Here is an 18,807-nt window from a genome sequence, read left to right on the forward strand (position 1 = left end):
AACTCCAATATGGTGAGAAACTAGTTTTTTTTTTTAATTCTCTGAAGGTCCATTAAAAGCCCTGGGTACTTTTTTAAAAATCTGTTTGGAATTGACACAACTGGAAACACTCAACAGGTCAGTCAGAATCTGTGGAGAGAACAGATAATGTTTTAATTTCCTTCTTCAGCACTGCAAATGGGGTACTGTCTTGCTGAGACCCATATTGCTACTCCTAGTATAAGACTGATCGTTATATTATAAATGTGCAAACATTGTTTGGTGAGGAAGATGGCAGGATATTTCCCAGACTATGCAGAAAACTTGGACAAGCACAATTAAAGCTTTATCTTCTAGTTGCAATTAACAAATTGGAATCACTGCACAGTTTCTTGTAAACTTCCTCGGTGGCTCTGCTTTCATCTTTCTAGTCCATATGAATAATGGACTGGAGGTAGAAATTAAACATCATGTAATTTAACAATTGAAATATGTCCACTTGCCTTTTTAAAAAGCACCTGCACCTGAACTTCTGTAGTAAGGTTTCTTGCCAGTTTTTCATGTTTTATAAATGCCAAAGGAAACACATTTCTGTGGCAGCATGTTTTTTTTTTGGTGTTATGTTGAATTCTCAATGTTCTATTTTCTTCAGGCTTTAGAAGAAATGAAGCGAGAAAGTAGACAAATAAAGATTGACCGGCGACTGACTGGTTCCAGTATAATTGATGAGCCGTTACAACAGGTGAGTAGCAAATAAACACAATATCCTTTTTGATTTTTTTGAGTGTAACCGTCCCATTACCCTGCTATGCACACCCATTGAACAACCAGTTCTGCTCTACAGTGACACAATTTTGATCTCAAACTTTGGGAAGTACAGAAACAGAAAAGTAAAATTTGCTCCTGTTGTAATAAATGTTTGTGCATTGGCTGATGTTTTCTTTAAGCTGGTTAAACTCTATGGTTGACTGCATTGATTCAATGCCCCACATAATTTAAAAAAACATATATTTTTTCTGGATATGGGAGTTGGTAGCATTTATTGCCCATCCTTAGTTGCCCTCGAACATGGTAGTGAACCACCACTTTGAACCACTGCAGCCCATGTGGTGACAGTAATCCAACAGCACTGTTAGGTAGGAAGTTCCTGGATTTTGACTATGAAGGAATGGCGATGTATGTCCAAGTCAGGATGGTATGTGCCTTGGAGGGGAACTTAGATGTGATGGCATTCCTAAACACCTGCTGCCCTTGTCCTTTTAGGTGATGAAGGTTGAGAGTTTGGCAGATGCTATTAAAGAAGACTTGGTGAGTGGCTGCAGTGAATAGGACATGCTACAGCCACAGTTTGCTGGTTGTGGTGGAGCTGGATGTTTAAGGTGATGGATGGACTGCTTTGTTCTGGATGGTGTCGAGCTGCTTTATTGTTGCACCTGCACCCATCCAGGCAAGTGGAGAATATTCCATCACACTCCTGACTTGTGCCTTGTAAATGGTGGCGAGGCTTTGGGGTGTTAGGAAGTGTACCACAGAATACCCAGCCTCTGACCTGCTCTAATAGCCAAGGCATTTATGTGGCTGGTCCAGTTGAGTGTTTGGTCAATGGTGAGCCTTAGTTTGTTGATGGGGGGCGGGATTCACCAATGGTAATGCCTTTGACTGTCAAGAGGAGATGATTGAAATTGTGTGGCATGAATGTTGCTTACCATTTATCAATCCAAGCCTGGATGTTGTCCAGGCCTTGCTGCAAGTGGGCATGAAGTGCTTCATTATCTGAGGAATTGCAAATGGAGCTGAAAACTCTGCAATCCTGCAGCAATACCTTGAACTTGCTTCAGTTTTACTGGGGCTCTTTAGTGCTACACTCAGTTGAATGTTGCCTTGATGTCAAGTGCAGCCACTCTCGCCTCACCTGGAATTTAGCTCTTTTGTTCATATTTAAGGTCTGGAGTCAAGTGGTCTTGACTGAACCCAAACTAAACGTCTGTGAGCAGTTATTGGTGAGTAAGTGGCACCTGATAGCCCTGTTGAATACTCCTTCCATCTCTTTGCTGATGATTGAGATTAGGCTGATTGGACAATAATTGGCTGGGTTGGATTTTTCCTGCTTTTTGTGGACAGGACATGCCTGGGTAATGTTCCACATTGTCGGATGGATGCCAGTTTTGTATCTCTGCTGGAATAGCTTGGCTAGAGGTGCGACTTGTTCAGGAGCACAGTTCTTCAGTACTACAACTGAGATGTTGTCGGGACAAATAGCCTTTGATTTGTCCAGTGCACCTCAGCCATTTCTTCATGGAGTGAACCGAATTGGCTGAAGACTAGCATCTTTGATTGTGGGGACAGGAGGAGGCCGAGAAGGATCATGCACTCAGCAGTTCTGGCTGAAGATGGTTGTGAATGATTAAGCCTTGTCTTTTACACTCACATGCTGGGCATACTCTTACACTCATCAGTGAACCAGGGTTTGTCATCGGGCTTGATGGTAATGGAGGAATGCCAGGCAATGATTGTTGTGGAATACACTGCTGCTGATGGCCCACAGCACTTTATGGATGCCCAGTTTTGTGCTGCTAGATCTGTTCTTAATGGATCCCACTTAGTACTGTGGTTGTGTCATATGACATGTTGGAGATTGTACTAAGTGTGAAGACAGCATGTAGTGGTTACTCCTACCAATACTGTCATGGACAAATACATCTATGACAGGTAGGTTAGTGAAGACAAGTTCAAGTGGGTTATTACCTCGTCTTGGTTCTCATGATTTGCTGCAAGCCCATTCTGTCAGTTGTGTCCTTCAGGGCTCGGTCAGCCACTCTTAATGGACATTGAAGTCCCCCACCCAGAGGATATTCCGTCCCCTTGCTGTACTCAATGCTTTCTCCAAGTGATGCATGCTGGAGTACTGATTGATTGGCTGAGAGAGGTAGGTGGTAATCAACAGGAGGTTCTCTTGCCCATGCTTAACCTGAAGCCATGAGACTTCTGGGACATTGGCTGATGGGTATGATTTTGTAAGTATGACTGTCAGGCTGTTTGACTTTTCTGTGGGACAGCTCCCTTAACATTGACACCAGTGAGGTGGAATTTGTAGCGCAACTGGGTTGGGTGTGCTTTTGTCTGGATTAATTTTTCTTTTTTGTAGTAGTTTGATGCAAGTGAGTGGCTTGCTAGGCCACTTCAGAGGGCAGTTAAGAGTGGTGTGGGACTGCAGTTGCACATGGGCCAGACCAAGTAAAGATTGGCAGATTTCCTTCTCGAAAGGACATTCGTTAACGAGTTGAGTTTTTACATAGGATATACGGCACAGAAACAGGCCATTTGCCTCAACCAGTCGAGGCCGGTGTTTATGCTTCACCCGAATCTCCTCCCGCCTTTCCTCATCTAAGTTTGTCAACAATACCCTCTATTCCTTTCTTCCTCATATGCTTATCTAGTCTCCCCTTAAATGCATCTGTACTATTTGCCTGAACTCTCCCTGTGGCAGCGAGTTCCACATTCTCACCACTCTCTGCGTAAATAAGTTTTTTCTGAATTCCCTATTTGATTTCTTGGTGACTCTTATATTGATGGCCTCTAGATATGCTCTTCCCCACAAGTGGAAACACTCTCTGTATCTACTCTATCAAAACCTTTCATAATTTTAAAGACCTCAATTAGGTCACTCCTCAGCCTTCTTTCTTTCAAGCAAAAAGAGACACAATCTATTCATCCTTTCCTGATAGGTATACCCATGCATTTCTGGTATCATTCTTGTAAATCATCTCTGTACCCTCCAGTGCCTTTTATAGCCTTTTAATAATATGGTGACCAGAATTGTACGCGGTATTCTTAGTGTGGTCTAACCAAGGTTCAGTACAAATTTAGCATAACTTCCCTACTTTTCAATTCTATCCCTCTAGAAATAAACTCTAGTTCCTGGTTTGGTTTTTTTATGGCCTTGTTCACCCGTGTCGCTGCTTTTAGTGATTTGTGTATTTGTACTCCAAGGTCCCTTTGCTCCTCTACCTCCATCCAGACAAACACTCTCCAAGTAATAAGTGACCTCCCTGTTCTTCCTACCAAAATTTAATACCTCACAATTATGTGTTGAAATGAATTTGCCCATTCTGCAAGTTTATTAATGTCTTCCTGCAATATTTTGCAGTCCTCCTCAGCATTAACTATCCCCCCCACCAGCTCCCCCACCCCCAGTTTTGTGTTGTCTGCAAATTTAGAAATTGTGTTTTTGATTCCAAAGTTTAAATTGTTAATATAAATTGCGAACAAAAGTGGTCCCAGCACTGATCCTTGTGGTACACCACTCCCCACCTTCTGCCACTGTGAATAGCTACTCTTTACCCTACTCTCTGCTTTTTGTCTTGAAGCCAGCTAGCTATCCATTATGCTATTTGTCCCCTGACTCCGCATTCTTTGACCTTATTCATTAGTCTATTATGTGGTACCTTATTGAAGGCCTTTTGAAAATCTAGATTCATTATATCTACTGCATTACCCTTGTCTACTTTGTTATCTATTCAAAAAATTCAATGAGTTTGGTGAAGCAAGACTTTCCCTTTTGAAATCCATGCTGACTATTCATTATATTTTTGGCTTCTAGATGTTCTTCTATTTTCTCCTTTAGTGGGGATTCCATTATTTTTTCTACCACCTATGTTAAGCTGACTGGTCTATAGTTCCCTGGACATGTTCTATCTCCCTTCTGAAATATAGGTATTATGTTAGCTATCTACCAGTCCAACTGCTTCATGGCCACATTTACTGATACCAGCTTTTTATTCCAGATTTATTTACCTTTTTAAAATAAAATAGAATTCAAATTCACAAACTGCTCACATGGTGTGATTTGAACTCATTCTCTGGATTATTAGTCCAGGCCTCTGGATTACTAGTCCAGTAACATAACCATAACGCTACTGCACTCGCTACATAGTGTTCGACATGGTGCGCAAGATTCCTGATAGGCAGTCCAATGGCATCAAGCAGTTGCTTGGTGCACAGCCCTTAAAGGCTGGGACCTGCAGGTCGTCTTCAGTGCCCTTTACAGAAGGGTTAACATGGCAATTTTAACCCCAAGAACGGTTGGGGGCAGGTGGGTAGTTAAAATAATTCATGATAAATCCCCAGGGCCTGATGGACTGCATCCCAGAGTACTTAAGGAGGTGGCCTTGGAAATAGCGGATGCATTGACAGTCATTTTTCAACATTCCATTGACTCTGGATCAGTTCCTATCGAGTGGAGGGTAGCCAATGTAACCCCACTTTTTAAAAAAGGAGGGAGAGAGAAAACAGGGAATTATAGACCGGTCAGCCTGACCTCAGTAGTGGGTAAAATGATGGAATCAATTATTAAGGATGTCATAGCAGCGCATTTGGAAAATGGTGACATGATAGGTCCAAGTCAGCATGGATTTGTGAAAGGGAGATCATGCTTGACAAATCTTCTGGAATTTTTTGAGGATGTTTCCAATAAAGTGGACAAAGGAGTACCAGTTGATGTGGTATATTTGGACTTTCAGAAGGCTTTCGACAAGGTCCCACACAGGAGATTAATGTGCAAAGTTAAAGCACATGGGATTGGGGGTAGTGTGCTGACGTGGATTGAGAACTGGTTGTCAGACAGGAAGCAAAGAGTAGGAGTAAATGGGTACTTTTCGGAATGGCAGGCAGTGACTAGTGGGGTACCGCAGGGTTCTGTGCTGGGGCCCCAGCTGTTTACATTGTACATTAATGATTTAGACGAGGGGATTAAATGTAGTATCTCCAAATTTGCGGATGACACTAAGTTGGGTGGCAGTGTGAGCTGCGAGGAGGATGCTATGAGGCTACAGAGTGACTTGGATAGGTTAGGTGAGTGGGCAAATGCGTGGCAGATGAAGTATAATGTGGATAAATGTGAGGTTATCCACTTTGGTGGTAAAAACAGAGAGACAGACTATTATCTGAATGGTGACAGATTAGGAAAAGGGAAGGTGCAACGAGACCTGGGTGTCATGGTACATCAGTCATTGAAGGTTGGCATGCAGGTACAGCAGGCGGTTAAGAAAGCAAATGGCATGTTGGCCTTCATAGCGAGGGGATTTGAGTACAGGGGCAGGGAGGTGTTGCTACAGTTGTACAGGGCCTTGGTGAGGCCACACCTGGAGTATTGTGTACAGTTTTGGTCTCCTAACTTGAGGAAGGACATTCTTGCTATTGAGGGAGTGCAGCGAAGATTCACCAGACTGATTCCCGGGATGGTGGGACTGACCTATCAAGAAAGACTGGATCAACTGGGCTTGTATTCACTGGAGTTCAGAAGAGTGAGAGGGGACCTCATGGAAACGTTTAAAATTCTGACGGGTTTGGACAGGTTGGATGCAGGAAGAATGTTCCCAATATTGGGGAAGTCCAGAACCAGGGGTCACAGTCTAAGGATAAGGGGTAAGCCATTTAGGACCGAGATAAGGAGAAACTTCTTCACCCAGAGAGTGGTGAACCTGTGGAATTCTCTACCACAGGAAGTAGTTGAGGCCAATTCACTAAATATATTCAAAAGGGAGTTAGATGAAGTCCTTACTACTCGGGGGATCAAGGGGTATGGCGTGAAAGCAGGAAGTGGGTACTGAAGTTTCATGTTCAGCCATGAACTCATTGAATGGCGGTGCAGGCTAGAAGGGCTGAATGGCCTGCTCCTGCACCTATTTTCTATGTTTCTATGTTTCTATGTTTGGCTCGCGACCTCAAACCGGCTCTAACATCAGCACTTCTGGGTTTAACACAGGCGCTTTTGGATGCGTGCGAGTAACCTACTCATCGCAGTCAGGACCTTTTTTAATTAGTGCAGGCAGATGGGTAGTTATCACAGCAATTAATGTCCTTATGAGACCAATGATCCCTGTCAGCTGCGCTATGTTCTACGTGGCCTATTTCTTTTAATGTGCGGTCCCTTTAAATTTCTGCACATGCGGTATTTCCAATTTTTTTTAATGGAATTTTACTGACCTTTAAATTTAACTTCTACAGCATGGGTTTCCTAAGGTTCGTGAAACTGATCAGTAAAAGGGCGCGAACTGCAGATGCACTTTGGGGGGCGCCTATCAACTTCAGATTGCCTGAACTTAATAAACACTCAGTTCTTACAGCAGCTTTGTCCATTCACTCTGGCAAATGTTTAGCAGAGTTCTTGTCATGATATAGAATAGTACAGAACAGAAGGAGGCCATTTGACCCATCAAGTCTGCGCCACCTCTTTCGAAGAGCAGTCTAGTTAGTTCCACTCCCCTGCTCTTTCCCCATATCCCCACAATTTTTTTCTCCAAGTATTTATCCAATTCTCATGAAGGCTACTATTGAATCTATCGGGTAGTGCATTCCAAATCCTAACCACTCGTTGCATAAAAAAAGTTTTTCCTCATGTTGCCTCTGGTTCTTTTGCCAATTACCTTAAATCTGTGCCCTCTGGTTATCGAACCTTCAGCCATTGGAAACGGTTTCTCTTTATTTACTCTCTCTCAATCCTTCATGAACTAATGTTCTGGAATTTGTGGTCAGCGGTGAAGCAAAAGCGTTCAAATCAATTAAGTATAGTGGGGATCCCCTTGTGCAAACTGCTTTAACGTCAACAAGCTGTCTAAGCAGCCAATCGAAACACAGAATTCTCACAGATGGCATACAAGGAAGTGAGTAAGCTCTAAAATTCTAATATTTAAAAAATGTCAGAGCAAAACAAAGATTGGGGTTCTCGCATGGAGGAAAAGGCAAACCTGAAATAAAGATGGACAAAGTTAAGTTTCTTAAAAATTTTAATTTTTATTGAAAGACAAATTTCGCACTGCACAAAATTAGAATTTGTTTTTCAGGCCCTTAACCTTTGATTAGCTGTCAATATATTGATACAGGTATTGGAGAACTTTGGAGGCTTTCAAACAGACACTAGCATGATGGAAGGCACCTTGGATGTTTTTGATAGTACATCAGAAGAGGAACACATGCTGTGGTTGGATCAGCAGGTGCACAGGAGAGGGGCCGAGGCTGCAGGAGGCATTACTCATGTAACTGGGTGTACAGACAGGCTTGACTTCACTCACCTCTCAGAAGGTCAATGCTCCCGCAGGTTGAGGTCATCATGTCAGATGGTCGCAGGCATTCTGCAGCCTCTTAGAAGAAAACTGGTTGTCTGCTGGATCTGGCGTTCGTTCATTGCCAGTGGCTGTGAAGGTTACCACCGCCTTCAATTTGTTTGCATCTGGTTCCTTCCAAGATGCTACCAGAGACATCTTGAGGATCTTGCAGTCCGCTGCACATAAGTGCATGGGGCAGGTGACTGATGCATTGTTTACAAGGGCTGGAAGTTATGTAAATTTCCCCTATGATGACAGTCCCCAGAATGAGTGGGTGCTCGGATTCGCCTCTCTGGCTAGATTCCCACAAGTGCAGGGTGCCATCAGTTGCACACACTTGGCAATCCAAGCACCACCTCGGGAATCAGGAGGTTTCATCAACCGCAAGGGATGTTATTCCATCAATACGCAGCACATATAGGTGTGCCCCAGATTCCCTGGGATCTATTGTGATGCTTTCATACTGCGGCAGTCCAGCATTCCAGACCTTTTATGTTCTAGGAAGCAGAATTAAGGACTGGCTTAAGTTCTAACTTAGCTCATGACACCAGTGAGGGCCCGTACCAATAAGGCGCAGGAGCGCTACAACGAGCCACTTAACCACCCGGTGTATTATACAGCAAGCCATCGAAGTGTTCAAGGTGAGCTTCAGGTGCCTAGATAGGTCTGGAGGCGCCCTGCAGTACTCGTCAGCGAGGTTGTCCAGAATGATAGTGGTGTGTTGTGTCCTGCACAACATTCCCCAGCAGAGTGGATTACAGGTGGAGGAGGATGAAGGTGATTACCACTTGCCTTCAGATGAGGAGAACATTGAAGAGGAATATGAAGATGGGACACCCATCGCTGGACCTGCCCACATTGCTGCCAGGGATGCCCTAATAGCTCGAAGGTTCAGATAGTAGGGACTCACACCTGAAAACATCACAAATGAAATCCTCCACCCGCTCACTCCACCGGCACCAACCTACCCCCTCCCCTTTGCACTAAAAAGTCCTTCATCCTCACATTCACCTATTGCACATTCGCCGAATAGGTCCTGTCATGTATTAACATTCATCATAAAACTAGTGAAAGGACGAGTTGGCACTTGGGACGCAATAATGGGCAAGATATGGAAGTGGTCCTAAGCAATAAATTTTATGTGCCGTTTTAAGAAAAGGAAATTTAAGAACATAACATTTTGACATACCCATGTGCATGCCCTTGATGAATTACGATAGGTTTCTCTTGCGCTTCCTACCATTTCTACGCGGTACATCCCATTCAGCAAAGATAGAGGCAGGCTGCTCTGATCCCTGCCTTGGATGGAGATGCTTTTGACCTACGCCCTCTGGTTTCTGAGTCCCTGTCAGCCCTGCCAAAGACTGCTCCATCTGCACTGGGGCAGTCTTGGCCATTCAAAGATGAGGCAGCATATCGGATACTGGGTGGGGTGGTGCAGGGCAACATGGGAGTGCTTTTAGTGGAGTGCCACTTCCATGTCCCCTTTCGCTATCATCCTTCTCTTGGGCCAGCACCACATCACTCCGACCTCTCTGCTGCAGACCAGCTTGCTGAAGATCACTCGTGTGTTGTAAGGCCACGGATAAGATATCTGCCATCTTGTTTAAGGCGGTAGATCTGTTGACATCCAACGTTTGCACGCCCATGCTAATGGCCTGCATGGACTCTTATGAGAGTCGAGCTTGAAGTTCCATGGGGCGGCCACTGTCTCCATGGTAGACATTCTCATATTTCCCTGTGCCATCAATCCACTAGTGATCGAGTTGGACTTCTCCATCCTCTTCACTATTGTGTATGTGCATGGCACGTCCGTCAGTAACTTGCAAAGTTAGGTTGCATTTTTAGCATTCTCCTTCTCAATGATAGCCCCCAAGGTTCAGCATCCGTGTCAAGCTGAGCAGAGTTTGGAAAGGATTGCATCCTCCAATGCGGACTCCCCACAACTGGCCCTGCCATATTGTCTGCTTGTGCTCAACTTGTGCGTTATGAATCATCAGGTGAAAACAAAATTAACTTTGTAACTGGATCTACCAAAGTGAGTTTTTGCATAGGTGCATGCTGTATGTCCAGTGAATGTGCACCTTCAGAAGGAATGAGATCCTTTAAGGAATTGTCCTCCTGCATATCCAACAACACTTGCTGTGGTACTTGTTCTCCATGCATCCTTCCCTACATCTGTGAGCTGGAGCTAGCATTTTTCCCCCTCCTCCTACAAGGGCCAAAAAAAAAACCTGAGTGAGTGACAGTCACATTCACCCGATGAATCATACTGCATAAGAGTGTGTGCCAATAGTGGATGGATAAGTGGGGAAAAATTGAACTGCATCGAGAGTGGACACTGTGCTATGGACATTTGAGTGTGATGAGTGATATGATAGAGTACGCTTGGCAATGGAGGGGCTTAAGACAGAAGATGCAGGTGAATCATCAACTGTATCCTCTATTGCTGAGCTGGTTAGGTCATTAAATTGTTTCCTGCACTTTATTCAAGACCGGGGCACAATGCTCCTGCTGCTCACCACCTCTGCTATCTCCAAGCATGCCTTTGTGAGAGCTGCTGCTGCCTTCCTCCCATTGCTGGGGAAAAATATATCCTTCCTGCTCCTGACTTCACCTAGTACTAATTCCAGAGATGCATCATTAAATCTGGGTGCTGACCTTGTTCTCTGTGCATCCATTGTAAATACCTCCTGCTAATGCAAATTCAATTTCTACAGTTGTCCCTTTCAATAGAGTTGAGGTCGCATCATGTGGGTGCGCATCTCACCTGCTGCGTAGCTTAGAAATGCAAAAACTGAAATTCAAAATTTATTGCCTCAATCAAGCTAAATTGAAGAATCCTATGCACTGATTGATTTCTGGGTTTTGTCCATGCAATTTCACGCCATCGAATTGGCTGAAGACTGGCTTCTGTAATGGTGGGGACCTCCGGAGGAAGCCAAGATGGATCACCCACTCAGCACTTCTGGCTGAAGATGATTGCAAACACTTCAACCTTCTCTTTTGCACTTGTGTGCTGGGCCCTGCCATCATTGAGGATGGGGTATTCATGGAGCCTTCTCCTCCCATTAGTTGTTTAATTGTCCACCACCATTCACGATTGGATGTGGCAGGACTGCAGAGCTTTGATCTAATCTGTTGATTGTGGGATCACTTAGCTCTTTCTAAAGCATGCTGCTTCCATTGTTTAGCATGTGTATAATCCTGTGTTGTAGTTTCCTCAAGTTGGTACACCTGGTGCTGCTCCTGGCATGCTCTCCTGCACTTCTCATTGAATCCGTGTTAGCCCCCTGGCTTGATGGTAATGGTAGACTGAGGGATATGCCCTGCCATGAGGTTACAGATTGTGGTGGAATACAATTCTGCTGCTGCTGATGGTGCACAGTGCCTCATTGATGCCCAGCTTTGAGCTACTCAATCTGTTCTGAATCTATCCCATTTGCCACGGTGGTAGTGCCACATAACATGATGGAGGGTGTCCTCCATGTGAAGATAGGACTTCATCTCCCCAAGGACTGTGTGGTGGTCACTCCTACCATACTGTCATGGACAGATGTATCTGTGAGGACGAGGTCAAGTAGGTTTTTCCCCTTGTGTTGGTTTCTCACCACTTGCTGCAGGCCCAGTCTGGCACCCATGTCCTTCAGGACTGGGTCAGTAGTGGTGCTACTGAGCCACTCTTGGTGATGGACATTGAAGTCCCCCACCAGAATATATTTTGTGCCCTTGCCACCCTTGCTGCTTTTTCCAAGTGGTGTTCAACATTCATCAGTTGAGTGAGCGTGGTAGGTGATAATCAGCAGGAGGTTTCCTTGCCCATGCTTGACTTGAAGCCATGAGATTTCATGGGGTCTGGAGTCAATGTTGAGAACTCCAAGGACCATTCCCTCCCGGCTGTAGACCTCCTGTGCCAGTGGGACAGGACATATCCTAGGATGGTAATGGAGGAGTCTGGGACATTGGCTTAATGGTATGGTTCTGCGAGTATGACTGCGTCAGGCTGTTGCTTAACTAGTCTGTCTGGGACAGCTCTCCCAATTTTGGCACAGGTCCCCAGATGTTAGTGAAGAGGACTTTGCAGGGCCAATTGGGCTGGGTGTGCCATTGTCTTGCCCGAAGCCGGTGCCTAGGTCGATGCTGGGTGGTCCTTCTGGTTTTATTATTATTTCTGATATATGACGCAACACCATATAAATTCATCCTTCCTCAAAATGTAATTTTGGCTCAGTTGGTTGCACTCTTGTCTCTGAGACAAAAGTTTGTGGAATCAAATGCAAAATGTAGGCTGACGTTTCTTGCAGTATTGTGCAAAATTGAAGTTGCCAAAAGAGTTGGGTAGTGGAAAAAAAACTAAAGTTGGAGAGATGTTTTTTTTAATAACTTCCGTGCAATATTGGAACACCCTTGTGAAAGTTAGTGCCTTGGAAGGGTGATGATTAATATCCCGCACCTTTTGAGGTCGACTTGTGTGTTACATCTTTTGGTGTAATTGTATCAAATCTTATGAGTACACTGCTATCTTACAAAATTATTTTGTTTTCTTTGTAGTAGGCCTATAATTCTCCTGATTCATGTGTGTTTTATTATACTTAACATTGTTTCTCCAGCACATTAGTTGTTAACATGCAGACTAGGTTAGAATGAAGTATTTACTGCTTGAACCTATTGCTTGAACTTTTTTACAGCACATCAAATATAGTGGGGCCATAATAGATGGATGGGAATGTTCTATATATTTTCACTTTCTTTTTCAGGTCATCCAGTTTGCACTAAGGGACTATATCCAGTACTGGTATTATACTCTAAGTGATGATGAATCTTTTTTACTCGAAGTCAGACAAACTATACAAAATGCACTTGTTCAGTTTGCCACAAGGTAAGTTGGATTCATTTGACTCCGCAGTACAGCACAAAAGCAACTGCAGAGTGGTATATAGTCCCATGTTCAAATTTTTTATATTGAACATTTAAATAAGATTAAAAATAACTTAACCATAGTTAACCAAGCATGTACAGTTACAGGATAATCTGAACTAGAATTGGGAACCAAGCTAGAAAGTTCCTCTTCACAAAAACAATAACTCGGGTTGTTGTAGATCAGATTGAACAAAAAGGCAGTGCACTACTCCCATGAAATTCTGAGAAAAGGAAGTGAAATTAAAGGATCATACTGATGCCAATTTTATCCAACTAGTAAATGTAATGCATAAGTTCTATCTGACCCAGTGTGTTAGAAATGTCGAAGTAAGTCACATATTGACTTAACATTGACAATGAACTAATACTCGTATAACTTTAAAAAGATCTGCATCATGGAATAAAGTAAGAGCTTAAACAGTTTGATTTGGCGGGGGAGTGGGGGGGAGGTAGTACTGAAGAAATTCTCAGTTGAGGACAAATGGAATACCTTTAAGGACTTATGAATGGAGGATAAATGTGCATCAAGGAAGGACCCAGTAAATGCAGACTAAAAAAAACATGATCCCAAATAGATTAATAAGACAATACGTGGCAGCTAATTTGTGTACAGCAATGTCCCACAAACAGCAGTGTGATGACCAGTTAATCTGTTTTTGTTTTAGTGATGTTGGTTGATGAATAACTGTTGGCCAGGACACACAGGAGAACACCCCTATTCTTTTTGAAATAGTGCCTTGGAATCTGCTAAAAATGTTTCTCACAATAAATGATTAATTGCAGGAACTATTGACTAGAGATGCTAGTAGCATACCACTTATAGAAGGTCCTACAACTAGAATAAATCTCTTGATATCACCTTGAATGGAGATCCTAAACTAGTCAAAACCAATAAATCTCCTGGGAAAATCTGTCTATACCTTAGAGTATGAAATGAGACTCGGGACAAGATGTAGAGTACTGACAGTCATCATAAGTGAGTAATTGAATGCAAAGAAGGTTCCACTGGATTAGAAACAAATCAGTGACACCTATTTTTTTTAAAAGACAACAAACAAAACTCTGGTAACTCTAAATCTGTAGGTCTTATTTTTATAACTGGTTAAATAATGGAATGTATAATTGACAACATATCTGAAGGTTACCTCAATGAATGTAACAAGTCAATGTGGGTTCACAAGTGGTTGGCTAACCTGAGAATTTTGAGGGGGGAATATTCTAAATGACATTTGAAAGCCCTATGATACCTAGTTTCAAGAAAGCCTTTAATGTCCTGAAAAGACATTAAAAGGTTTAAAAGACTGGAAATGGAAAAGAAATTGGCTGAAATAGAGTAAGCAGTGGATACTTGTTAGAGGACCAATGTCAGGCTGGAAATGTGTATTAAGTGGGTACTCTGGGATCGATGCTAGCACCTCCTATTATTTCTGACCTGCATAAAAGTCTGCAAGGCAAATTATAAATTGAGGGGGTACTTGTGTCTGAAGGACCCTATGTGAGCTTGGCCTAGTTGGTAGTGCGCTTGTTCTTAAGTCAAAAGGTTGTGAGTCCAAGCCTTCATCCATTAACTGGAGAATGTTGCTTGTCAGCTGCCATTTATGGATGAGTCGTTAAACAGGCAGAGTGACTATTTGCACTAGTTTTGTGTGTCCTTTGGCGCATTGAACTCCGCCCACTTTTTGAGCATGGGCCCTCGATTCAGTCGCGCATGCGCAGTGCGACGTACGCGGAAGTGGGGCCAAACCACGAGCCGCGTGGAGCTGCCGCTGGAGCTGCTTTTAGCTTTTGGATTATTTGGAACATTTTTGCGGCCTTCTGTTGGAAAGAAAACATGGTAGCGAAAGAGAGACTGGGGGTGGGGGAGAGACTGGGGGGGAACTCCGGGAGGACTGATCGCGTTCTTCCTCCCCCTTTTACACCCACACCTGATTTCTCAGAAAGCTCGACAAGGGACCTCATTGGAGTGGATGAAATCTGGAAGTCACGATACTGTCACTATTCACTTCATAACCAATAAACCTGTTAACAATCAGTGATCCCCCACACAATGCCCCATCTATGGTGGGGTGGGGGTGGTGGGTGTAAGGTCAGGAACTTGGGCTGGGATGGGGTCAGGAACTTGGGCTGGGATGGGGTCAGGAACTTGGGCTGGGATGGGGTCAGGAACTTGGGCTAGGATGGGGCAGGAACTTGGGCTGGGGGGCAGGGGGGAAAAGAGTCAGGAACTTGAGCTATGGGGAGGGAAGAGTCAGGAACTTGAGCTGTGTTGGGGGGGGGGGGGAGGAGAAAAGAATCAGGAATTTGGGCTGGGGGGGTAGGGAACTTGGGCTGGGATGGGGAAGCTCTATCGTGTCTGGGGTCTGAAGCCAGACTGGCTCGAATTACACTTTACAAAGTCAGTCAGAACTTGGGCTGGGTGGTTCTAATTACTCATTCCAGAGAAACCTCTGGGTGTGGCTTATCCTCCAATGGAACCAATCAGCAACCAGGTCATGTGATCATGTGAGCCTATCTGACACACAGCTTTTTGCCAGTGCAAATAGCTGCATCCTTAAACGGGAGCCCTACTTGCATATTCAGGTAATGTTAAAGATCTTGTGGCCCTTTTTGAAGAAGAGTGAAGTTCTCCCAGTTATCCTGGCCATTATTCTTCCCTCAAACCCCCCCCCCCCCCCCCCCCAAGAAAATATAGATTAACTGGTTATTCATCATCATGTCATTCACCCATCATCTCTGCAGTGTTCTCTTGTGATTGCACTTCAAAGTGGTTCATTAAATGTGTAGCACTTTGGGACATTTCTCAGAGGGATGATGAGGCGTGTAAATAATGATTCTTGGGTTAACATTGCAGGCAGACAGAATTGACATGAAATATAATCGGGGTAAATGACAAGTATTGCACATCGCAAGAAATGGGGGCATGCTTAATGTGTAAAACTGTCTGGAAAACATGCTTAAAAAAAAATCTGAGAATAATGGTAGGCTCAACACTCACCATCTCCAGATACTGCAAAACAACAGTCAACAAGGCAAATGGTACAGATTAAATCTGAAGCTGTTAAGGCTGTCCCCGGTCCTCCAGCGAGTCCCCCTCTCTGTCCTCTGTTCTCCGGCGAGTTCTCCCCCATCCTCCGGCGAGTCCCCCTCTCTGCCCCCCCCCCATCTTCCGGCGAGTCCCCCTCCCGTTAGTATGGAATGTATTTCCACTACCCTTTCAGGCAGTGCATTCCAAATCGTCATAACTCATAGCATATAAATATTTCTCCTCATCTCCTCTTTGGTTCTTTTGCCAAATATGTTGAATCTATGTCTGGTTACTGACTCATCAGCCAGTGGAAAAGGTGTCTCTATTTACTGTATCTATACTCCTCCGAACTGTGTAAATGTCTTGATCAGGGCAGGTAGTCTTAGTAGAGAACTGATGTGAGTGTTAGTAAATTTGGTGCCAGGAAAATTGCGAAATGAGGAAAAATCATTATTGGTTTCATTTGGGAACGGTAGCATAGTGATTATGTTACCTGGTAGTAATCTGGACTAGTAATCTGGAGACCTGAGTTCAAATCTCACCACTGGGGGAATTAAAATTCAGTTAATTAAATAAATCTGAAATTAAAAAGCTAGTAATGGTGACCATGAAACTGCCGGATTGTAAAAACCCAACTGGTTCACTAATGTCCTTTTTAGGGAAGGAAATCTGCCATCCTTATGTGGTCTGGCCTATTATGTGACTCCAGACCTACAGCAATGTGGTTGAATCTTAACTGCCCTCTGAAATGGCTTAGCAAGCCACTCAGTTGTACCAAACTGCTACATCACCACATGGACTACAGTGGTTCAAGAAGGCGGCTTACCACCACCTTCTCATGAGCAATAAATGCTGGCCTTGTCAGCAATGCCCACATCCTGTGAATGAATTTTAAAAAAATATATATATAACCTGTACATTTCAGTTGTGAAAAATGTGAATTATGATTTCATGGTTTTGATTACTACTTCAATTGTGACTAATAGGTCAAAGGAGGTAGATTGGCAACCATACTTTACTACACGATTAGTAGATGACTTTGCTACACATCTTCGTGTATTCAGAAAAGCTCAACAAAAGATAGAAGACTCAAGACAAAAAAAAGGTATGGAATAGTTATCAAGCTGACTGGTATTTTTTGGGGTTTTTTTCTATCCCTCTGTCACTTTGGTATTCTGTCCCCATTCTTCCTACATGCAGAGGCAGCCTGAGAGTAGCATTCAGCTACATTCCGAAGCTGGGGCTGCAATGGATGTCTGGGTGCAGGGGCTACATCGGCAATTCGGGTCCTACCAGATGGGGCGGATGTGTTTTACACAATTACATGGAACATTGCAAGAGGTCAGAGACACCCAGCACAGGGGTTGCACATCTCTAAGCCAGGTTTTCACAGAGCATGTTGGCTCCTGGAGTACAGGAGGATCAGATGATGTAACTACTGAGCAGCACATGCTCGTTGCGACCAAACCATAAGGCACACTTGCAAGGGACCTACCTAGGCTAGGGAGATATGTGATGATTTGGGATTCTGTAGCTAATTTTTTTTAAATGCAAAAAATTGGCATAAAAATGTCTTTTTGAGCAGAGGCAGGTGTGAAAGCTGGTAGTGTACCCAGATTATCCCATACTGGGTGGACCATCTGTAGGCAAGTGAGAGATGATTGAATTTGGGGATTGGGTAGTTCTTCTCCTCACCCCCCTACCTCAGCCTCTTGCTTTCTAACCTGTTTTCCCATCCTTCTTTCGCCTGGTGGCATTGAGGCAAATTGCTTCTCCATTGCTGCAGTTGCTAAGATAAGACAAAAACCTATGCCATGATTTGAACCTCGCAGTTTCCTGTTTAGTATGAATCAGCAACACAGCAAATAGTGTGTTTAGCTGTTTAATCCATTTACAATATATGAAATGTGATCTTGCAAATAGTGTCTAATTGTACTATGGTGGTATTGTGATCTATTAATGCTATAGTAGTATGGATCAATGCATCATCTACTTCAGTTGTGTTGCAATAAATAAGAACATAAGAGATAGGAACAGGAGCAGGCCATATGGTCCCTCAAGGCTGATCTGATCATGGACTCGGCTCCACTTCCCCGCCTGCTCCCCATAACCCCTTATCCCCCTCTCGTTTAAGAAACTCTCTATTTCTGTCTTAAATTTATTCAATGTCCCAGCTTCCACAGCGCTCTCAGGCAGCAAATTTCACAGATTTACAACCCTCAGAAGAAATTTCTCCCCATCTCTGTTTTAAATGGGCGGTCCCTTATTCTAAGATCATGCCCTCTAGTTCTAGTCTTCCCCCATCAGTGGAAACATCCTCTCTGCATCCATCTTGTCAAGCCCCCTCATGATCTTATACGGTTCGATAAGATCACCTCTCATTCTTCTGAATTCCAATGAGTAAAGGCTCAACTTTCCTCATAAGTCAACCCCTGCATCCCCGGAATCAACCCAGTGAACCTTCTCTGAACTGCCTCCAAAGCAAGTATATCCTTTCGTAAATATGGAAACCAAAACTACATGCAGTATTCCAGGTGTGGCCTCACCAATACCATATATAGCTGTAGTAAGACTTCCCTGCTTTTATACTCCATCCTCTTTGCAATAAAGGCCAAGATACCATTGGCCTTCCTGATCACTTGCTGTACCTGCATACTATCCTTTTGTGTTTCATGCACCAGTACCCCCAGGTTCCGCTGTACTGCAGCACTTTGAAATCGTTCTCCATTTAAATAATAACTTGCTCTTTGATTTTTTTTTTTCTGCCAAAGTGCATGATTT

General features: G+C 43.7%; 1 protein-coding gene across 6 annotated transcripts in view; it reads left to right on the plus strand.

Annotated features, from left to right (window-relative positions):
* The window catches only part of snx13 (sorting nexin 13), a 267,161-nt gene that overhangs the window by 101,101 nt on the left and 147,253 nt on the right, over positions 1-18,807 (plus strand). For all 6 annotated transcript variants that reach the window (XM_070880996.1, XM_070880999.1, XM_070880998.1 and 3 more), the window contains exons 4-6: positions 632-721; positions 12,839-12,960; positions 17,013-17,131. In XM_070880996.1, the coding sequence (XP_070737097.1) occupies positions 632-721; positions 12,839-12,960; positions 17,013-17,131 (331 nt within the window). The remainder of the gene's footprint in view (positions 1-631; positions 722-12,838; positions 12,961-17,012; positions 17,132-18,807) is intronic.

This window comes from Pristiophorus japonicus, chromosome 5, assembly GCF_044704955.1.
Source record: "Pristiophorus japonicus isolate sPriJap1 chromosome 5, sPriJap1.hap1, whole genome shotgun sequence".
Taxonomy (NCBI): Eukaryota; Metazoa; Chordata; class Chondrichthyes; family Pristiophoridae; genus Pristiophorus; species Pristiophorus japonicus.